The 14820-nt window shown below is 45.2% G+C and overlaps 1 protein-coding gene across 1 annotated transcript in view; it reads left to right on the top strand.

Moving 5' to 3' along the window:
• Nucleotides 1–4169: 4169 nt before the first annotated feature.
• KLF12 (KLF transcription factor 12) overlaps nucleotides 4170–14820 on the top strand; it is a 137599-nt gene continuing 126948 nt past the window's right edge. The window contains exon 1 of the mRNA XM_056861932.1: nucleotides 4170–4256. Coding sequence (XP_056717910.1) covers nucleotides 4191–4256 — 66 coding nt within the window. The 5' untranslated portion in view covers nucleotides 4170–4190. The remainder of the gene's footprint in view (nucleotides 4257–14820) is intronic.

The following is a 14820-nucleotide window of genomic DNA, read 5'->3' as shown; positions in this document are numbered from 1 at the left end:
ACTTCTATGTTCTCCTTTATATTGTCTTGCCACTCAAGGTTTACAAAGTCAAAAGGAAGGCTGTTTGCCTCTCTAGGAAGGTTTCCAACCTCCAGGTATTAGCTGGTGATCTCCTGCTATTACAACTGATCTCCAGCCAATAGAGATCAGTTCCCCTGGAGAAAATGGCCGCTTTGGCAATTGGACCCTATGGCGCTGAAGTCCCTCCCCTCCCCAAACCCCACCGTCCTCAGGCTTCACCCAAAAAAACTCCCACCGGTGGCGAAGAGGGACCTGGCAACCCTACTCTCTAGTGAAACAGTATTCATAGAGATAGATCACGAAGGGTAGCCATGTTACTCTTGTCAATAGCAGTAGAAAAGAGCAAGAGTCCAGTAGCACCTTAAAAACTTTCGTGAGCCCCAGCTCATACTCTGCCAGAAATTTTTGTTAGACTCTAAGGTGCTACTGGACTCTTGCTCTTTTCTACTATCAGTATTCATATTTATTTATAAAGTTGTCAGTGTTCGGTTAGTTATAAAGCTATCATTATTAAACACTGCATGCTAAACTGTATAATAATGTCATTACATTGCTTTTTAATGGACTTATAAATATATTAGTAGAAAAGGGCAAGAGTCCAGTAGCACTTTAAAGACTAACAAAAATATTTTCTGGTAGGGTATGAGCTTTCGTGAGCCACAGCTCACTTCTTCAGATACAGCTTAGAATGTGACTCCATCTGTCTTTAAGTAGAGGAAAGTGAATTCAGACAAGCATTAGTATGTAAATGTTAACAGTATGTAAATGTGAATAGCAGGCGTGATGGGATTAGGTGTGGTATGCAGAAGAGTCTGATGTCCAGGGGAGAGATGGGTGTGGAGAAATCAGCATTGGTAATGATCCATGAATGCAAGGTCTTTATTCAGCCCAGGTAAATGCATTGACTTTGAATATCAACTGTAATTCAGCAGTTTCTCTTTCCAATCTCCCTCTGAAATTCCTTTGTAAGAGAACTGCTACTCTTAAATCTGCAACAGAATGTCCTGGAAGGTTGAAATGTTCTCCCACTGGTTTTTGAATATTGTGGTTTCTGATGTCAGACTTAGGTCCATTTAATCTTTGTCTAAGAGACTGACCTGTTTGTCCAATGTAGATTGTGGAAGGGCATTGCTGGCATGTGATACTGTTAACATTTACATACTAATGCTTGTCTGAATTCACTCTCCTCTACATAAAGACAGATGGATTCACATTCTAGCTGTATCTGAAGAAGTGAGCTGTGGCTCACGAAAGCTCATACCCTACCAGAAAATATTTTTGTTAGTCTTTAAGGTGCTACTGCACTCTGGCCCTTTTCTACTACTGCAGACAGACTAACACGGCTGCCCACTGTGAATTGTAAATATATTGTAACCTACTGACAGTGTTGGAAGGAGGAGGGCCTCAAGCCAGGGTTTGGCCCCAGGTCCTCTCTGCATCCCAGGTACCACGCAGCTTAATTTTATCACAAAAGCCGACGAAGGCAAAATGGCCCCTCTTCGACGCTTAATGCATGACCCACCCTTTCCCGGTTGGGGGAAAATGCAAGCCGTGATTAATTTTTTATTCGCCCCAGCTGATGTATCATGTGGGCGCCAGGCCGTTCTGCTGCGTCCCCCTTTCCTTGTTACTACGGCGAAAGGGCGGGACCTCTCGTTTGAGAAATATGCTTCGGGACAGCAAAACAAGGAGAGGGAGAGAGACAGAGCGCGCGCTCGCACCGGGCGGGGGGGGGGGGAGCCCAGCAAAATGTAAATGCGTTAAATGGTACATGAACCAGTTGAGCTCCTGTGATTTATTACTTGCCAAAAAAAAGTCAAAAGGCTCCGGTTAGCCGGCGTTTGGGCGGGGAGGGAGAGACTAATGAGTTCGCCGCACCCGGCGGAGGAAAATGGTTGAAGTATATCGGCTGCAAATTGGCGCAGAGCGCTGGAAGGGACATTAGTCTCTAATCAGATTCCGGCAGTTCATTTAACCCTCCCGGTTTGAGAAGGCTTCTTTGTCAACCGTTCCTCTGCTTACTGCCCCCCCAACTTTGTGTGGGAGGTATCCCCCTTTCTCCCTTTGGGGGAGACCTCAGGGACGCAAAACCACGTCAGCTCATCCTTTTTTGGCTACAGAGGAAGCGTCTGAAGGCATTCCTGTACGGCTGGCAACCCACCAAGCTGGACATCACACATCAGGCTAGCGCGGTGTAGTGGTTAAGAGCAGTGCTTTGGAGCGGTGGACTCTGATCTGGAGAACCAGGTTTGATTCCCCCACTCCTCCACATGAGCGGCGGATGCTAATCTGGTGAACTGGATTTGTTTCCTCACTCCTCCGCATGAAGCCAGCTGGGTGACCTTGGGCTAGTCACAGCTCTCTCGGCCCCACCTACCTCTCCGGGTGTCTGTTGTGGGGAGGGGAAGGGGATTGTAAGCCGGTTTGAGTCTCCCTTAAGTGGTAGAGAAAGTTGGCATATAAAAACCAACTCTTCTTCTTTTTCCTCTTCCTCTTCTTCCTCTTCTTGCTCTTCTTCCTCCTCCTCCTCCTCCACCACCACCACCACCACCAGCCAGATAAGAGTCCTGCCTGGAGAGAGAGAATATTAGGCACCTGGCAGGTCTTCGTATGCGGCTGGTGGAGGTGACTTTTTGCTGGGACTCGGCCCAAGGGATGCTTTATGCTTTATAGCAGCAGAGGCCCGGTCTTGCAGGGGGGCGGAAAACAGGCTTGCAAAAAGAGAATAAGCAGAGTGAAGAGTTTGGAGTGTCACTGAATTGAGAACCTGGCTGGCCGCTGTTTCTGCTCCGCCCTAGGCTAGCAGCCAGACCCGTGATGTCGGGCGACACTCAGGGACGCGAGAGCCAAGCCCGATTAGCACACGCACATAGATGTTTCCAGGAATAGTTTTCGCTGCGTTGCTTTTGGGAGGTTTCTTAGCTCTTGAACAGGGGATCTGTTATGCAAAGTAAAACGTTAATGTGAATTGGTGCAGTTTGCGTAATTTGTTCCGTAGGGCATATTGAGGCTTAACTGTATCTGTGAGTGTGATCTTAAATACAGTTTAGGATTGCCTGCCAGTGGCTGGCACCTGATGGGAGACTGGGGGGGGGGGGCAACATGGAGGGGGCACTGCTGCTCCAACAGCATTATGTCAATTTCAGGATGAACCTGGAAGTGACGTCAGTGCCATGTAGGGTTGCCAACCTCCAGGTAGTAGTTGGAGATCTCCTGCTGTTACAACTGATCTCCAGCTGATAGAGATCAGTTAACCTGCAGAAAATGGCCGCTTTGGCAATTGGACTCTATGGCAATCAAGTCTCTCCCCAAACCCTGCCCTCCTCAGGCTCCGCCCCAAAACCTGCTGCTAGTGGCGAAGAGGGACTTGGCAACCCTAATGCCATGCCCTGAGAGTCACTGGAAACTGTATGGTTTTACTTTAGAGCTTCAGGTGAATCCTAGAGCATCTAGTGATGTCACTTCAGGTTAACCCGGGAAGTGATGTCATGCTGTTGGAGCAGTGATGATTTCCCATCATATTTTTACCTCCGCTGACCTACAGGACAGCAGCAAAGAACAGGGGCTGCCACCAGGAAGCCTCCATTGATTCGGTGGACTTCTGGCTGTAACTCTGGTTAGGATTGCACTATTTATCAAGCAAGCAGAAGTGGGGGAAAGAGGCAATTTTACTTGATTCCCTGTCACCTTTGCAGCCCCCCACTCATCTTGTGACCCACTTTGCTCTCAAAAAAAAAAAGATACCATTGTTGATATGTTGGGAGGGGCAGTGGCTCAGTGGTAGAGCATCTGCTTGGCATGCAGAAGGTCCCAGGTCCAGTCCCCGGCATCTCCAGTTAAAGGGACTAGGCAGGTAGGTGATGTGAAAGACCTTTCTCTGCCTGAGACCCTGGAGAGCCGCTGCTGGTCTGAGTAGACAATGCTGACTTCGATGGACCGAGGGGCTGATTCAGTATAAGGCAGCTTCATGTTTTCCATGTGATATTTTGATGCTATACCTTTGAAATTTAATCATCCAGCGAATAAACATAAGCCTGACGAATCCATTTAAAAATCTTGTGCTGGGTAAGAGCCCCCAAACTTACTCCGTAGTTTCCCCCTCCCTCCCCAGCCCAAAGCTCATCCTTGCTTTTCTTCTCTTTAAGGACATTAACACATTTGGAAACAGAATGTTAATGCTTGATGGGATGCCTGCAGTCAGAGTCAAATCAGAGCTGCTGGAATCGGAACAAGGGGTGAGTGCGATTTCTTTCCCGCCCATTTTACTTTCTTTGTGTTGCTGTTAATTCCCCCCCCCCTGCAGCTTTCGTCACATTATGTGCGTTGCCCTCCCAGTTATCGAAGGTGAATTATCTGCAAAGTACTCAATTGAAACCGTAGGGGCAGCCAATAATGGCAGGAGCCTTTTTGCAAGCGTTTCTCCCCTGACTGGACCCACCCGACGAGGTCCTCACCTACCCCCCCCCCCACTTAACCTGGCTACAGAAAAGAGCAGGGAAGCCACAAGACGTGTTGGTAAAGCCCTGGGCAAGTTGTTTTCAAGCTGCGTCAAGGGAAACCCTGCCTTTTTTCAAATGTAGTTCCTGATTGAGAAGATTGGTTAACGGCAGGTAAACTTCCATTAAAGATCGCTGACTTCCCATGACCGATTTTGCTTTCAAAAGTGCAGCCAGAAGAGCATATTGAGGGAATATTGAGGGAATATTGAGAATATTAAGGCAGCATTCTAATTAGACCTCAAAATACAAAAGTATGTGGCTGAGGGACACATGCTCATAGATTTAATTATCATGTACAAACATTATGAGTATCTATATATACTGACTAAAATATATCCAGGTTACAGTAATTCTACTGGCACAGAATCAAGAGTCCTTTTGCGATCCTTGAACTTGTTCTTCCATGTGTCATAGTTATCTCTTCAGCGGTTATTTTCTTCACATTTGTTGATGTTATACACATCCTGAAATGCTGGACACCATATACAAGGTGTGAGCCATGTTTTAAGGCACATGGATTAATTTGTGTATACTGTATTTTTCGCTCCATAAGATGCACTTTTTTCCTCCTCAAAAGTGAGGGAAAATGTCTGTGCGTCTTATGGAGCAAATGTGCGCACAGAGCCGGCTGGGCGCGCTGGAATGACGCGAGCCGGCTCTGTTCGCCCCGTTCCAGCGCGCCCAGCCGGCTCTGTGCGCCCCGCCCGCCTCCCAGCTGGCCGTCGGAGCGGGGAAAGCCGGCTCTCGTCATTCCAGCGCGCCCAGCCGGCTCTGTGCACCCCGCCCACCTCCCAGCTGGCCGTCGGAGCGGGGAAAGCCGTCTCTCGTCATTCCAGCGCGCCCAGCCGGCTCTGTGCACCCCGCCCACCTCCCAGCTGGCCGTCGGAGCGGGGAAAGCCGGCTCTCGTCATTCCAGCGCGCCCAGCCGGCTCTGTGCACCCCGCCCACCTCCCAGCTGGCCGTCGGAGCAGGGAAAGCGGCTCTCGTCATTCCAGCGCGCCCAGCCGGCTCTGTGCGCCCCGCCCGCCTCCCAGCTGGCAGTCGGGGTGGGGAACGCCGGCTCACGCCGTCCCGACGCGCACGCGCCCAGCCGGCATTCGCTCCATAAGACAAGTTTTTAGAGGAGGAAAACAAGATTTTTTCTTGTTTTCCTCCTCTAAAAACTAGGTGCGTTTTATGGAGCGGTGCGTCCTGTGGAGCAAAAAATACGGTATGTTAGGATGTGTACTGTAAAATTGTGTATGTATGACCACTGAAGAAGGCCTGTAAAAGGATGAAATGCGTCTGGTCAGATTTTGGTCATTTTATGTACTAACATCAACTGTTATGTGTTGGTAATATTTGTAACTATGACTGTGCTTTTTAGGAAGCCTGTATTTTAAGCCCTGTGTTTTTAAAAACAATTGTGCACAATATATAATAAAAATAGATTTATTGGTTGTTATATTAGATAGTGTTTAGTTCAACCCCTTTGGTTTCCCCTTACTTTTAGGTTGAGTTTCTTTGTTCCCCTTTTTCCTCAGTTATCTCTTCAATGATGCAACACCAGTGGATCGGTTGATGAATCAAGCTATAAATGATCTCTTCAGCATTGGTAGATAAATAACTGTAAATCATCGCTTGTACTAGTAGATAAATACAACAGGTTGCTGGCTCCTAATCCCGTTTAGTAGAAATCTTCATCAGAATTTCAAATTTGACTATAATCAAATATAAAGCCTCATACAGTGATACATCTAATAACCATAAAAGTATATAATATCAAACCTCATACTGACCTCATTCGTCCAGAATAATTTACAATCTGAAAAACTCCTCATTCCAGAGGAGAATATTGAGTCTGGTATAAGGCAGCATTCCACAAACTGTACAGACCTTGGACTTCCCTACCTCACTGCTCTTCTGTGTCTTGAAGTAAGGTGACCTTATAGTCCCATGACAGAAAGTCATGTGAAATCCCATGCTTTAAAAAAAAAGTTATATAAAATTAATAAAAACAAAACAGAGACAAACAGAACTGAGGTTACTACAAATGAAGTAGAAGGACTCATGCCGAGGATTCTTTTGAAGATAACATAGTAAACATAATATATAGTAGGAAACCTATCATTACTTAGAAAAAGTTACCGAACTCAATAGTAAATGCAAGAATAAACAATATGTGGTAAGGTAGATGATTAAATTATACAAACTGCCAGACTATTTCTATTTGTCCCTGTATGTAGATGGATTTGCAGGTGGTTTGAGTAAATAAGTATGATATAATAAGTTATATGTCTACTATGTTCAAAGATATAATATAACTTTGCAATAATTCAGCTTGAATTAACTCTGTTAAATTTGGTGGGGGGGAACTGACAGGAAACACAAAAAATATTATCAATAATCCCTGACTTTCATCTCAAAATATTGTATTTTTCTCTGGTCCCACTCCACACACACCCCAAAACCACTTTTTAAGAAATTCCATGCTTGAGGCTGAGCTGCTATCATTTTTACAGTGGTTTTTCAACTGAAAAAGCACCCATGGTTGAGTAGCTCCCGAAATTCTCCTCCTCTCTCTCTGTCATTTATTCCCCCCTCTGCTACTCTTCACCTTCTCTAATCTTATATCTTTTCATAGCCTTTTCCCGCAGTTCCCTCCCCTCCTCCCACTTTATTTTGCTTCCTTTCACCATCTTTTCTTGACCCCCAGCATCTGTTTCTTTCACCGCTGGCTTTCTTTTTCTGTCTAGAAAAAGAGCTTTGGCAGGGAAAGGGGAATCTGTGCCATAAACATGCCCATGGAGCATTGGGGGATGGCAGCTGGAGTATGGGTCGTCCAGGCTGGGCTGGGCGAAGAAAGAGACAGCAAGAAGAGAGCTCTCGCAGGAAAAGGAAGCATGTAAACTTTCCTCTGCTAAAAAGAAAACATGCCCACTGCAAGATGACCTTGCCTTGGTGTCTGGCTGGTGTCCTGGTGTCCTCAGGGCCAAACTACATGTTACATTTTTCTAATGATTCTTATCTAGGGCCTTTTATGCAGGAACGAGAGATCTAATAGCCCATGCACTTGCAATAACTTCCTGTGTTCCCTTTTCACATTCTGCCAGAGCAGTTCGATGCAATGATGGTCATAGAATGCCAGGTCTCCCAGTGTTGTGAGGACAGAGCGCTGGGTTTTCCCCTCTTACGGTCTGCACTGAAGCCTTGGATGAATGGTGTTGGAAACTGTGGTCAAGTCATAGCCGACTTATGGCGACCCCCATAGGGAGAGCCAGTGTGGTGTAGTGGTTAAGAATGATAGTTAGGAACAGTGGACTCTAATCTGGTGAACCAGGTTGGTTTCCCCACTCCTACACGTGAAGCCAGCTGGGTGACATTGGGCTAATCACACTCTCTCATCCTCACCTACCTCACAGGGTGTCTGTTGTGGGGAGGGGAAGGGAAGGTGATTGTAAGCTGGTTTGATTCTTCTTTAAATGGTGGAGAGAGTTGGCATCTGAAAACCAACTCTTCTCCTCCTCCTCCTCCTTCTTCACCTTCTCCTTCTTTTTCTCCTCCTTCTCCTGTTCAAGGAAAGAGGCACTCAGGTGGTTTGCCATTACTGCCTCTGTGTAGTGACCCTGGACTTCCTGGGTGATTTCCCATGCAAGTACTAACCAGGGCCGACCCTGCTTAGTTTCTGAGATCTGATGAGACTAGTCTGGGCCATCCAGGTCAGAACTTTGTATGAATATGATGAATTTACTCACCAAATTTCTCAGGTTAACTACCTTCAAAGCTCAAAACACCCATGTTGCACCTTTGTAAAGCATGATTCACAAGCCTGTAGTCAAAGATATTGGATGGGTGTGAGCACTGGTTATTGTGGCCTTGCGTTCTGGGTAACCGCAGTCCCGTTAAAAATGGGAGGGGGCGTGGCTCAGTGGTAGAACATCTACTTTGCATGCAGAAGGTCTCAAGTTCAATCCCTGGCATCTCCAGTTGAAAGGACCAGGCAGTAGGTGATTTGAAAGACCTCTACCTGAGACCCCAGGGAGCTGGCGCCAGTCTGAATAGCCAGTACTGACCTTGAGCCAGCGTGATGGAATGGTTAAGAGCGGTGGACTCTGATCTGGAGAACCGGGTTTGATTCCCCATTGTTTCGCATAAGTGGCGAACACTAATCTGGTGAACTGGATTTGTTTCCCCACTCCTACACTTGAAGCCAGCTGGGTGACCTTGGGCTAGTCACACTCTCTCAGCCCCACCTACCTCACGGTATCTGTTGTGGGGAGGGGAAGGGGAGGCGATTGTAAAGCCGGGTTGATTCTTCTTTAAGTGGTAGAGAAAGTCGCCATACCAAAACCAACTCTTCTTCTTGATGGACCAGTGATCTGATTCAGAATAGGGCAGCTTCATGTATTCATGTGAGAGTCTTATCCCCTGTGGCAGTTAAGCAGTAAATAATCCTGTTTGCATGTTCTGCAGAATTGTTCGATTTTTATTTTTAACTCCTCTTTGTTATCCTTTTAAGTATTCTTACTCTCTCCTCTGACCTGCCTTTTTGTAAATGTTTTGCGTCTCTCATCCCTGCTGGGAAGGACTTGAAAGACTGATATTCCTTTTAAGCGTTATTGGCATTTTTGTTACCACCTTTGTGGCGATGATTGCTCACATAAGTTATCTTTCAGACCTCATGATACCGGATTTTGTCATCTTTATTTCATGCTCCGAGGAGAAGTTGTTAAGATGTTATTTAGAGATGTCTGCAGTCCTGTTCTCGGAGCTCACGTGCCCTGTTACTGCAGAAGGAAGTCATTAATAAACATCCCTTAAGGCTAAACATGTCAGCATTGTGGAATGAATGGTGGGTCCACCCTCAGTCTGGGACGTTCCACATAGTGACCCTGCAAAGCCAGGATTCCCCCATCATCAGCAATACCGAAATCATCTCAATGATTCTGCATAGCACTTAATACAACGTTGGTTTCCGCTTCACTATCCCGCAATGTCAATCTCTGCAGTAAAGGTAATAGTTGGCAAACGGTTTTCTCAGAATTTAGCCCCATTCAGTTCAATGGGACTTACTCCCTAGAAAGTAGAAAAGAGCAGTAGTCCAGTAGCACCTTAAAGATGAATGGGATTTCTGGCAGGGTATGAGCTTTCTGAAGAAGTGAGCTGTGACTCACAAAAGCTCATACCCTGCCAGAAATTTTGTTAATCTTTACTGTGCTACTGGACTCTTCCTCTTTTCTACTGCTAGTGACAGGCCGACACGACTACCCATCGTGATCTATCTCTCTAGAAAGTGTGTCTTAGGATTGCAGCCTTCCATCAGTGGATTCTTGCTGGCCATTTATTTTCCAAACCCGCGTCCTTCCACCCATGATACCTGGCCTTTTGGCTAGTTGTCTCCTGGAAAGGTTACCCTGTCTTCATTCAGATCCTTGTTTTATAATGGTGCTTTAGGGAAAAACTTGAACCGAAAACCAAACAACAACAACATTGGTGTACTTGTGTATTTTATTGCAATCATCTTTCCTTCCCCATAACAGACACCCTGTGAGGTAGGTGGGGCCAAACCCCGGCCTCCTCAGGCTCTAGGGTTGCCAGGTCCCTCTTTGCCACCAGCGAGAGGTTTTTGGGTCGGAGCCTTAGGAGGGTGGGGTTTGGGGAGGGGAGGGACTTCAATGCCATAGAGTCCAGTTGCGAAAGGCCCTTTTCTCCAGGTGATCTGATCTCTATCGGCTGGAGATCAGTTGTACTAGCAGGAGATCTCCAGCTATTACCTGGAGGTTGACAACCCTATCAGGCTCCGTCCCGAAAACCTCCTGCCGGTGGCTCAGAGAGTCCTGGCAACCCTATCCATAATACAGTGCAGGATGAAAGGATTAACCCCCCTCTCCCCATGCACCATGGTCCCAATCCAAACAGAACCGGTTTGTGCCTGGGAAATAAAATTCTAAGCACTGAACTCCCAGAGTACATCTGATTGACAGGACCTGTGGGGGACAAGAGGCCTTTGGAACGTGTGAATTAGCTTCATAGGGAAGCAAGAAGAGTTAATGTAAAACCTATTCAATCATTAACCTGACAACAGGAAAAGATCAAAAGAATCAAAATGTCAGGAAATAAATGGAAGAGAGAAGAGATGAGTTTTGAATGATTTCTTTAAGCTGGGTGAAGGGGAGATCAGTTGAATATTGAAAGGGACAAAGTTCCCCATATAAAAGATTGTATGAGGGAGAAAATCACAATGGAGTTAGAATTTGGACAGAAGGTACTGGCAAAAGATAGACACTTCTGTGTACTCAGTGGTTCAACACAAATTCACACAGAAACCCTATTATCTAACCTCTTAATTCTGACTGATTTAACTAGCCTATTTAGGCAGAAGGACCAGTTTCTACCCATGGGGAGTTTGTCTCTATAACGTATAAAGTAAAGGAAATATACACAACTGAGGAAATTATGGTAGAGGAACTGAAGAACGGAAACAGCCGTCTTCCTCGACTGTCTGACATCTGCTGAATAGTTATCCAGTTTTGAATGAAAGAAATATTATTGGACATATATACTAGAAGTAAATATTTGTATACTTACCTGTATTTACACAATGTGAATTTTGATATGTTACTATCTTGGTTGTATGATTCCATGTGATACTTGACCATATTTGTTGTACTTACTACTATGTTGTGGATTTAATTATTGAAATATAATTGAGATTCATTAGATAATAGGGTTTCTGTGTGAATTTGAATTGAACCACTGAGTACACAGTATCTTTTGCCAGTACCTGGAGGTTAATACAAAAGAACAGCACAGGCTCTCAACTTTGCAAAGAACAATGCTGTACTCTAGGACAACAGCATGGAACATAGAATCACACACCACCACAAATACAAAAAACAAACTGTACCATAGGCACACAGGCAAAAGCAACATATCCCAACAGCCGAACAGATAAAAATCAACAATGCGCGCAGCCGAAAAGTTCACTCCCAAAGCCGGCAAGCGCGAAAGCCTGACCTGTTTGAAACAATTGAAGGCGGAGATTAATGGGCATGCGCAATGCAGCGGCTGCCGGAGTGAAGTTGGTCATGCACAGTAGAAATATTGAAGGTAAGTGTGCTGGAAGAAATAGTTCATTCGCAGTAGGCAAGCTCCGCAGGGAAGAATTAGCGCAACTTTCAAATGTTATAATAATTAGCTGCATAGACATTCGAACTGTAGCCTTGGTACAGAAGACAAGGTGAACAGAACGTGGTCTCTAGATTTCGCTGGAGGTCTTCATCAGCCTGGGAACGGGAGTGTGGGAAAAATTACTGTGTCTACATCAGAATACATTTATAAATATTACAGAGTTACAAAAATTACAAAGATTACAAAATTAAGAAATCCATTACAAATGCCAATTTGATATAAAGAAGCTTAAATTCACACTTACCAATAGCAGAATAATAAAGACAGTCAATGCAGCATTTAGAAGACCCGCAGGTTCATATATCAATCATGACATCGCTAAACCAAAGAGGCTAACCTTAATTAAATAGTGTTGCAGTCAGGCGTCAGGGGAGTGCTTAAAGAGATAGGATTGTGATCAAAGCATGATAAATCAAATTTGGTGTTCAAACCTGATGGACTCATGGCTTTGAACATGTGTAGGAATTTGCATTCATGTTGCAACAGTATACGTTTCATATTAGTTTGGTTGTAAGGATGGGGTCTGAATTGCCACAGTACAAAAAAGTTAAAATCACTATCTCCATGGCCCTTTTCAAGAAAATGGGATACAAGGGGCGCGTCTTTTACCCTTGCTCTGATACGGGAGCGGTGTTCACAAATGCGGGTGCGTATAGCATGTACCGTAGACCCGATGTAAAGAAGACGACAGCTGCAAAGAATTGCCTCTAGGAAGCCCACAAACAAGACGACTGCAGCAGCAGTCTCCTGCCTGTGTTCCACAGCACCTAATATAATGGGCATGATCCTCTGATCCTGGAGAGAATAGGTATGCATCATGACTAGTAGCTAGGGTTGCCAGCCTACAGGTACTAGCTGGAGATCTGCTACTACAACTGATCTCCAGCCGATAGAGATCAGTTCCCCTGGAGAAAATGGCCGCTTTGGCAATTGGACTCGATGGCTAGGGTTGCAGGACCCTCTTTGCCACCTGCAGGAGGTTTTTGGGGCAGAGCCTGAGGAGGGTAGAGTTTGGGGAGGGGAGGTACTTCAATGCCATAGAGTCCAATTGCCAAAGTGGCCATTTTCTCCAGGTCAACTGATCTCTATTGGCTGGAGATCAGTTGTAACAGCAGGAGATCTCCAGCTAGTGCCTGGAGGTTGGCAACCCTATCTGTGGCATTGATGTCCCTCCCCAAACCCTGCCCTCCTCAGGCTCCTCCCCAAAAACTTCCCACCAGTGGTGAAGAGGGACCTGGCAACCCTACTAGTAGCCATGCATAGCCCTCCCCTCTTAAAGCCTTCCCAGTTGGAATTGGTTAAGGCACTCCTGCTAAGCACCTAGCGAATGTCCATACTTGAGAGTGAATGTTGTTTGTGAGCACTGCCCTGGAAGTAACACCTGTCCTTGGAACAGGAAACCCCTCTCAAAATGATGAGAGAGACATTTAATGTAGAACGTCTATAACCCTACCGATCGGCTGTGGCCAGCATTTTACTTGCAGCTGCTACTGCAAACTAAAACCAGAGCCTTCGAGATATACGTTAATCTCCAGGTTTTAAAATAAATAATTCAGAACCGGCTTCAGCGAAACTTGAGGTGTAATATTTCTGTTGCTTTTGCCTGAGTCTTTGCGAACAGCATGATTGTGTTCGTAGAACTGGACGAATTTGAAGGCATTTGGTTTTCATAAATTGCAACCATTGTCTCCTTAAGGCCGTTTCCCCCCCCCCCTTTGGAAGGCTCTGAACCTTACTATGGTTGCTTAGAAAGCTTAGAAAGGTGTAACACTGCTTAGGATTTCACCGTTAGTTGCCTACCTCAAGACTTTCTGTGACGTCAGAGCAAAACTTGCTACCTGCAGAACTCCGCTCTGATGACATAGTAGGACCAGCCAATGGCATCAAGACAAGAAGAGCAAGAAGAAAGGTCAGAGGCTGATAATGTTGCCAAAATTATCAGGGGGTTGCAGGAACATTTAGGGTTAGTGAATTTTGCAACTCTTTCTAGGAATGTGTGTGTGTGTTAAGTGCTGTCAAGTCGTTTCCGACTCATGGCAACCCTGTGAATCAATGTCCTCCAAAATGTCCTATCTTTGACAACCTTGCTCAGATCTTACAAACTGAGGGCTGTGGCTTCCTTTATAGAGTCAATCTATCTCTTGTTGGGTCTTCCTCTTTTCCTGCTGCCTTGCACTTTTCCTAGCATGACTGTCTTTTCCAGTTACTCTTGTCTTCTCATAATGTGACCAAAGTATGATAGCCTCATTTTAGCTTCTAGGGTCAGTTCAAGCTTGATTTGATCTATAACCCACTGATTTGTTTTTTTGGCAGTATGCCGTATCTGTAACTCTCTCCTTTAACGCCACATTTCAAAGGAATCTACTTTCTTCCTATCAGCTTTCTTCACTGTCCAGCTCTCACACCCATACATAGTAATAGGGAATACGATGGCATGAATTAACTTGATCTTGATCGCCAGTGACACATCCTTACCACTTAAGAATCTTTTCTAGCTCCTTCATGGCATGCCCTTCTAGGAACATGCTAGCTTCTAACGGTTTTGGCAGCTTAATATAGCAAAGGACACTCAACTTAGTAAATATTGAATGTGTGCCGTTTGAAATGCATGTATATTTGTACTGCTGATTTTTACCAGACGTTTATTGTTGTTGTAAGCCACCCTGAATCCGGCTGTGCCAGGAAGGGCACAAAACTAATGAATGAATAAATAAATGTTGAGGTTGGATAAGGTGGTTGGATTGTAGCTTGGAGATGCTTTTAGGCCTGTCCTTATCTTTAGGAGATCAGATGTAACCCCAGGATGGTATCCCAGGAGGGAACCTTGGAAAGACTGTCACTCATGGATTCTTTGTGATGAAGTTAGAGATATTAGGTCTGTGAGGTGGAACTGACGAAGAGAATTTGAAACGGCCATCTTCCTCTTCACTTTTTGATCCTCCTGCTTCTGGAAGGAAATACTTACCTGCAATTCATACCTGAAATATAAAGAAGAATTATTCGTATGTAGGACTGAGAATACTTACCTGCGATTTATACCTGAAATATAAAGAATTATTCGTCTATAGGGCTGAGAGTTTTGTATTATGGGATATTATATTTTTTGGAAATGGAATTCATGTATATGTAT

This window comes from Euleptes europaea, chromosome 16 (assembly GCF_029931775.1).
Source record: "Euleptes europaea isolate rEulEur1 chromosome 16, rEulEur1.hap1, whole genome shotgun sequence".
Lineage (NCBI taxonomy): Eukaryota > Metazoa > Chordata > Lepidosauria > Squamata > Sphaerodactylidae > Euleptes > Euleptes europaea.
Note: the sequence above shows the minus strand (reverse complement) of the source record. Positions and strands in the feature narration are given on the sequence as shown.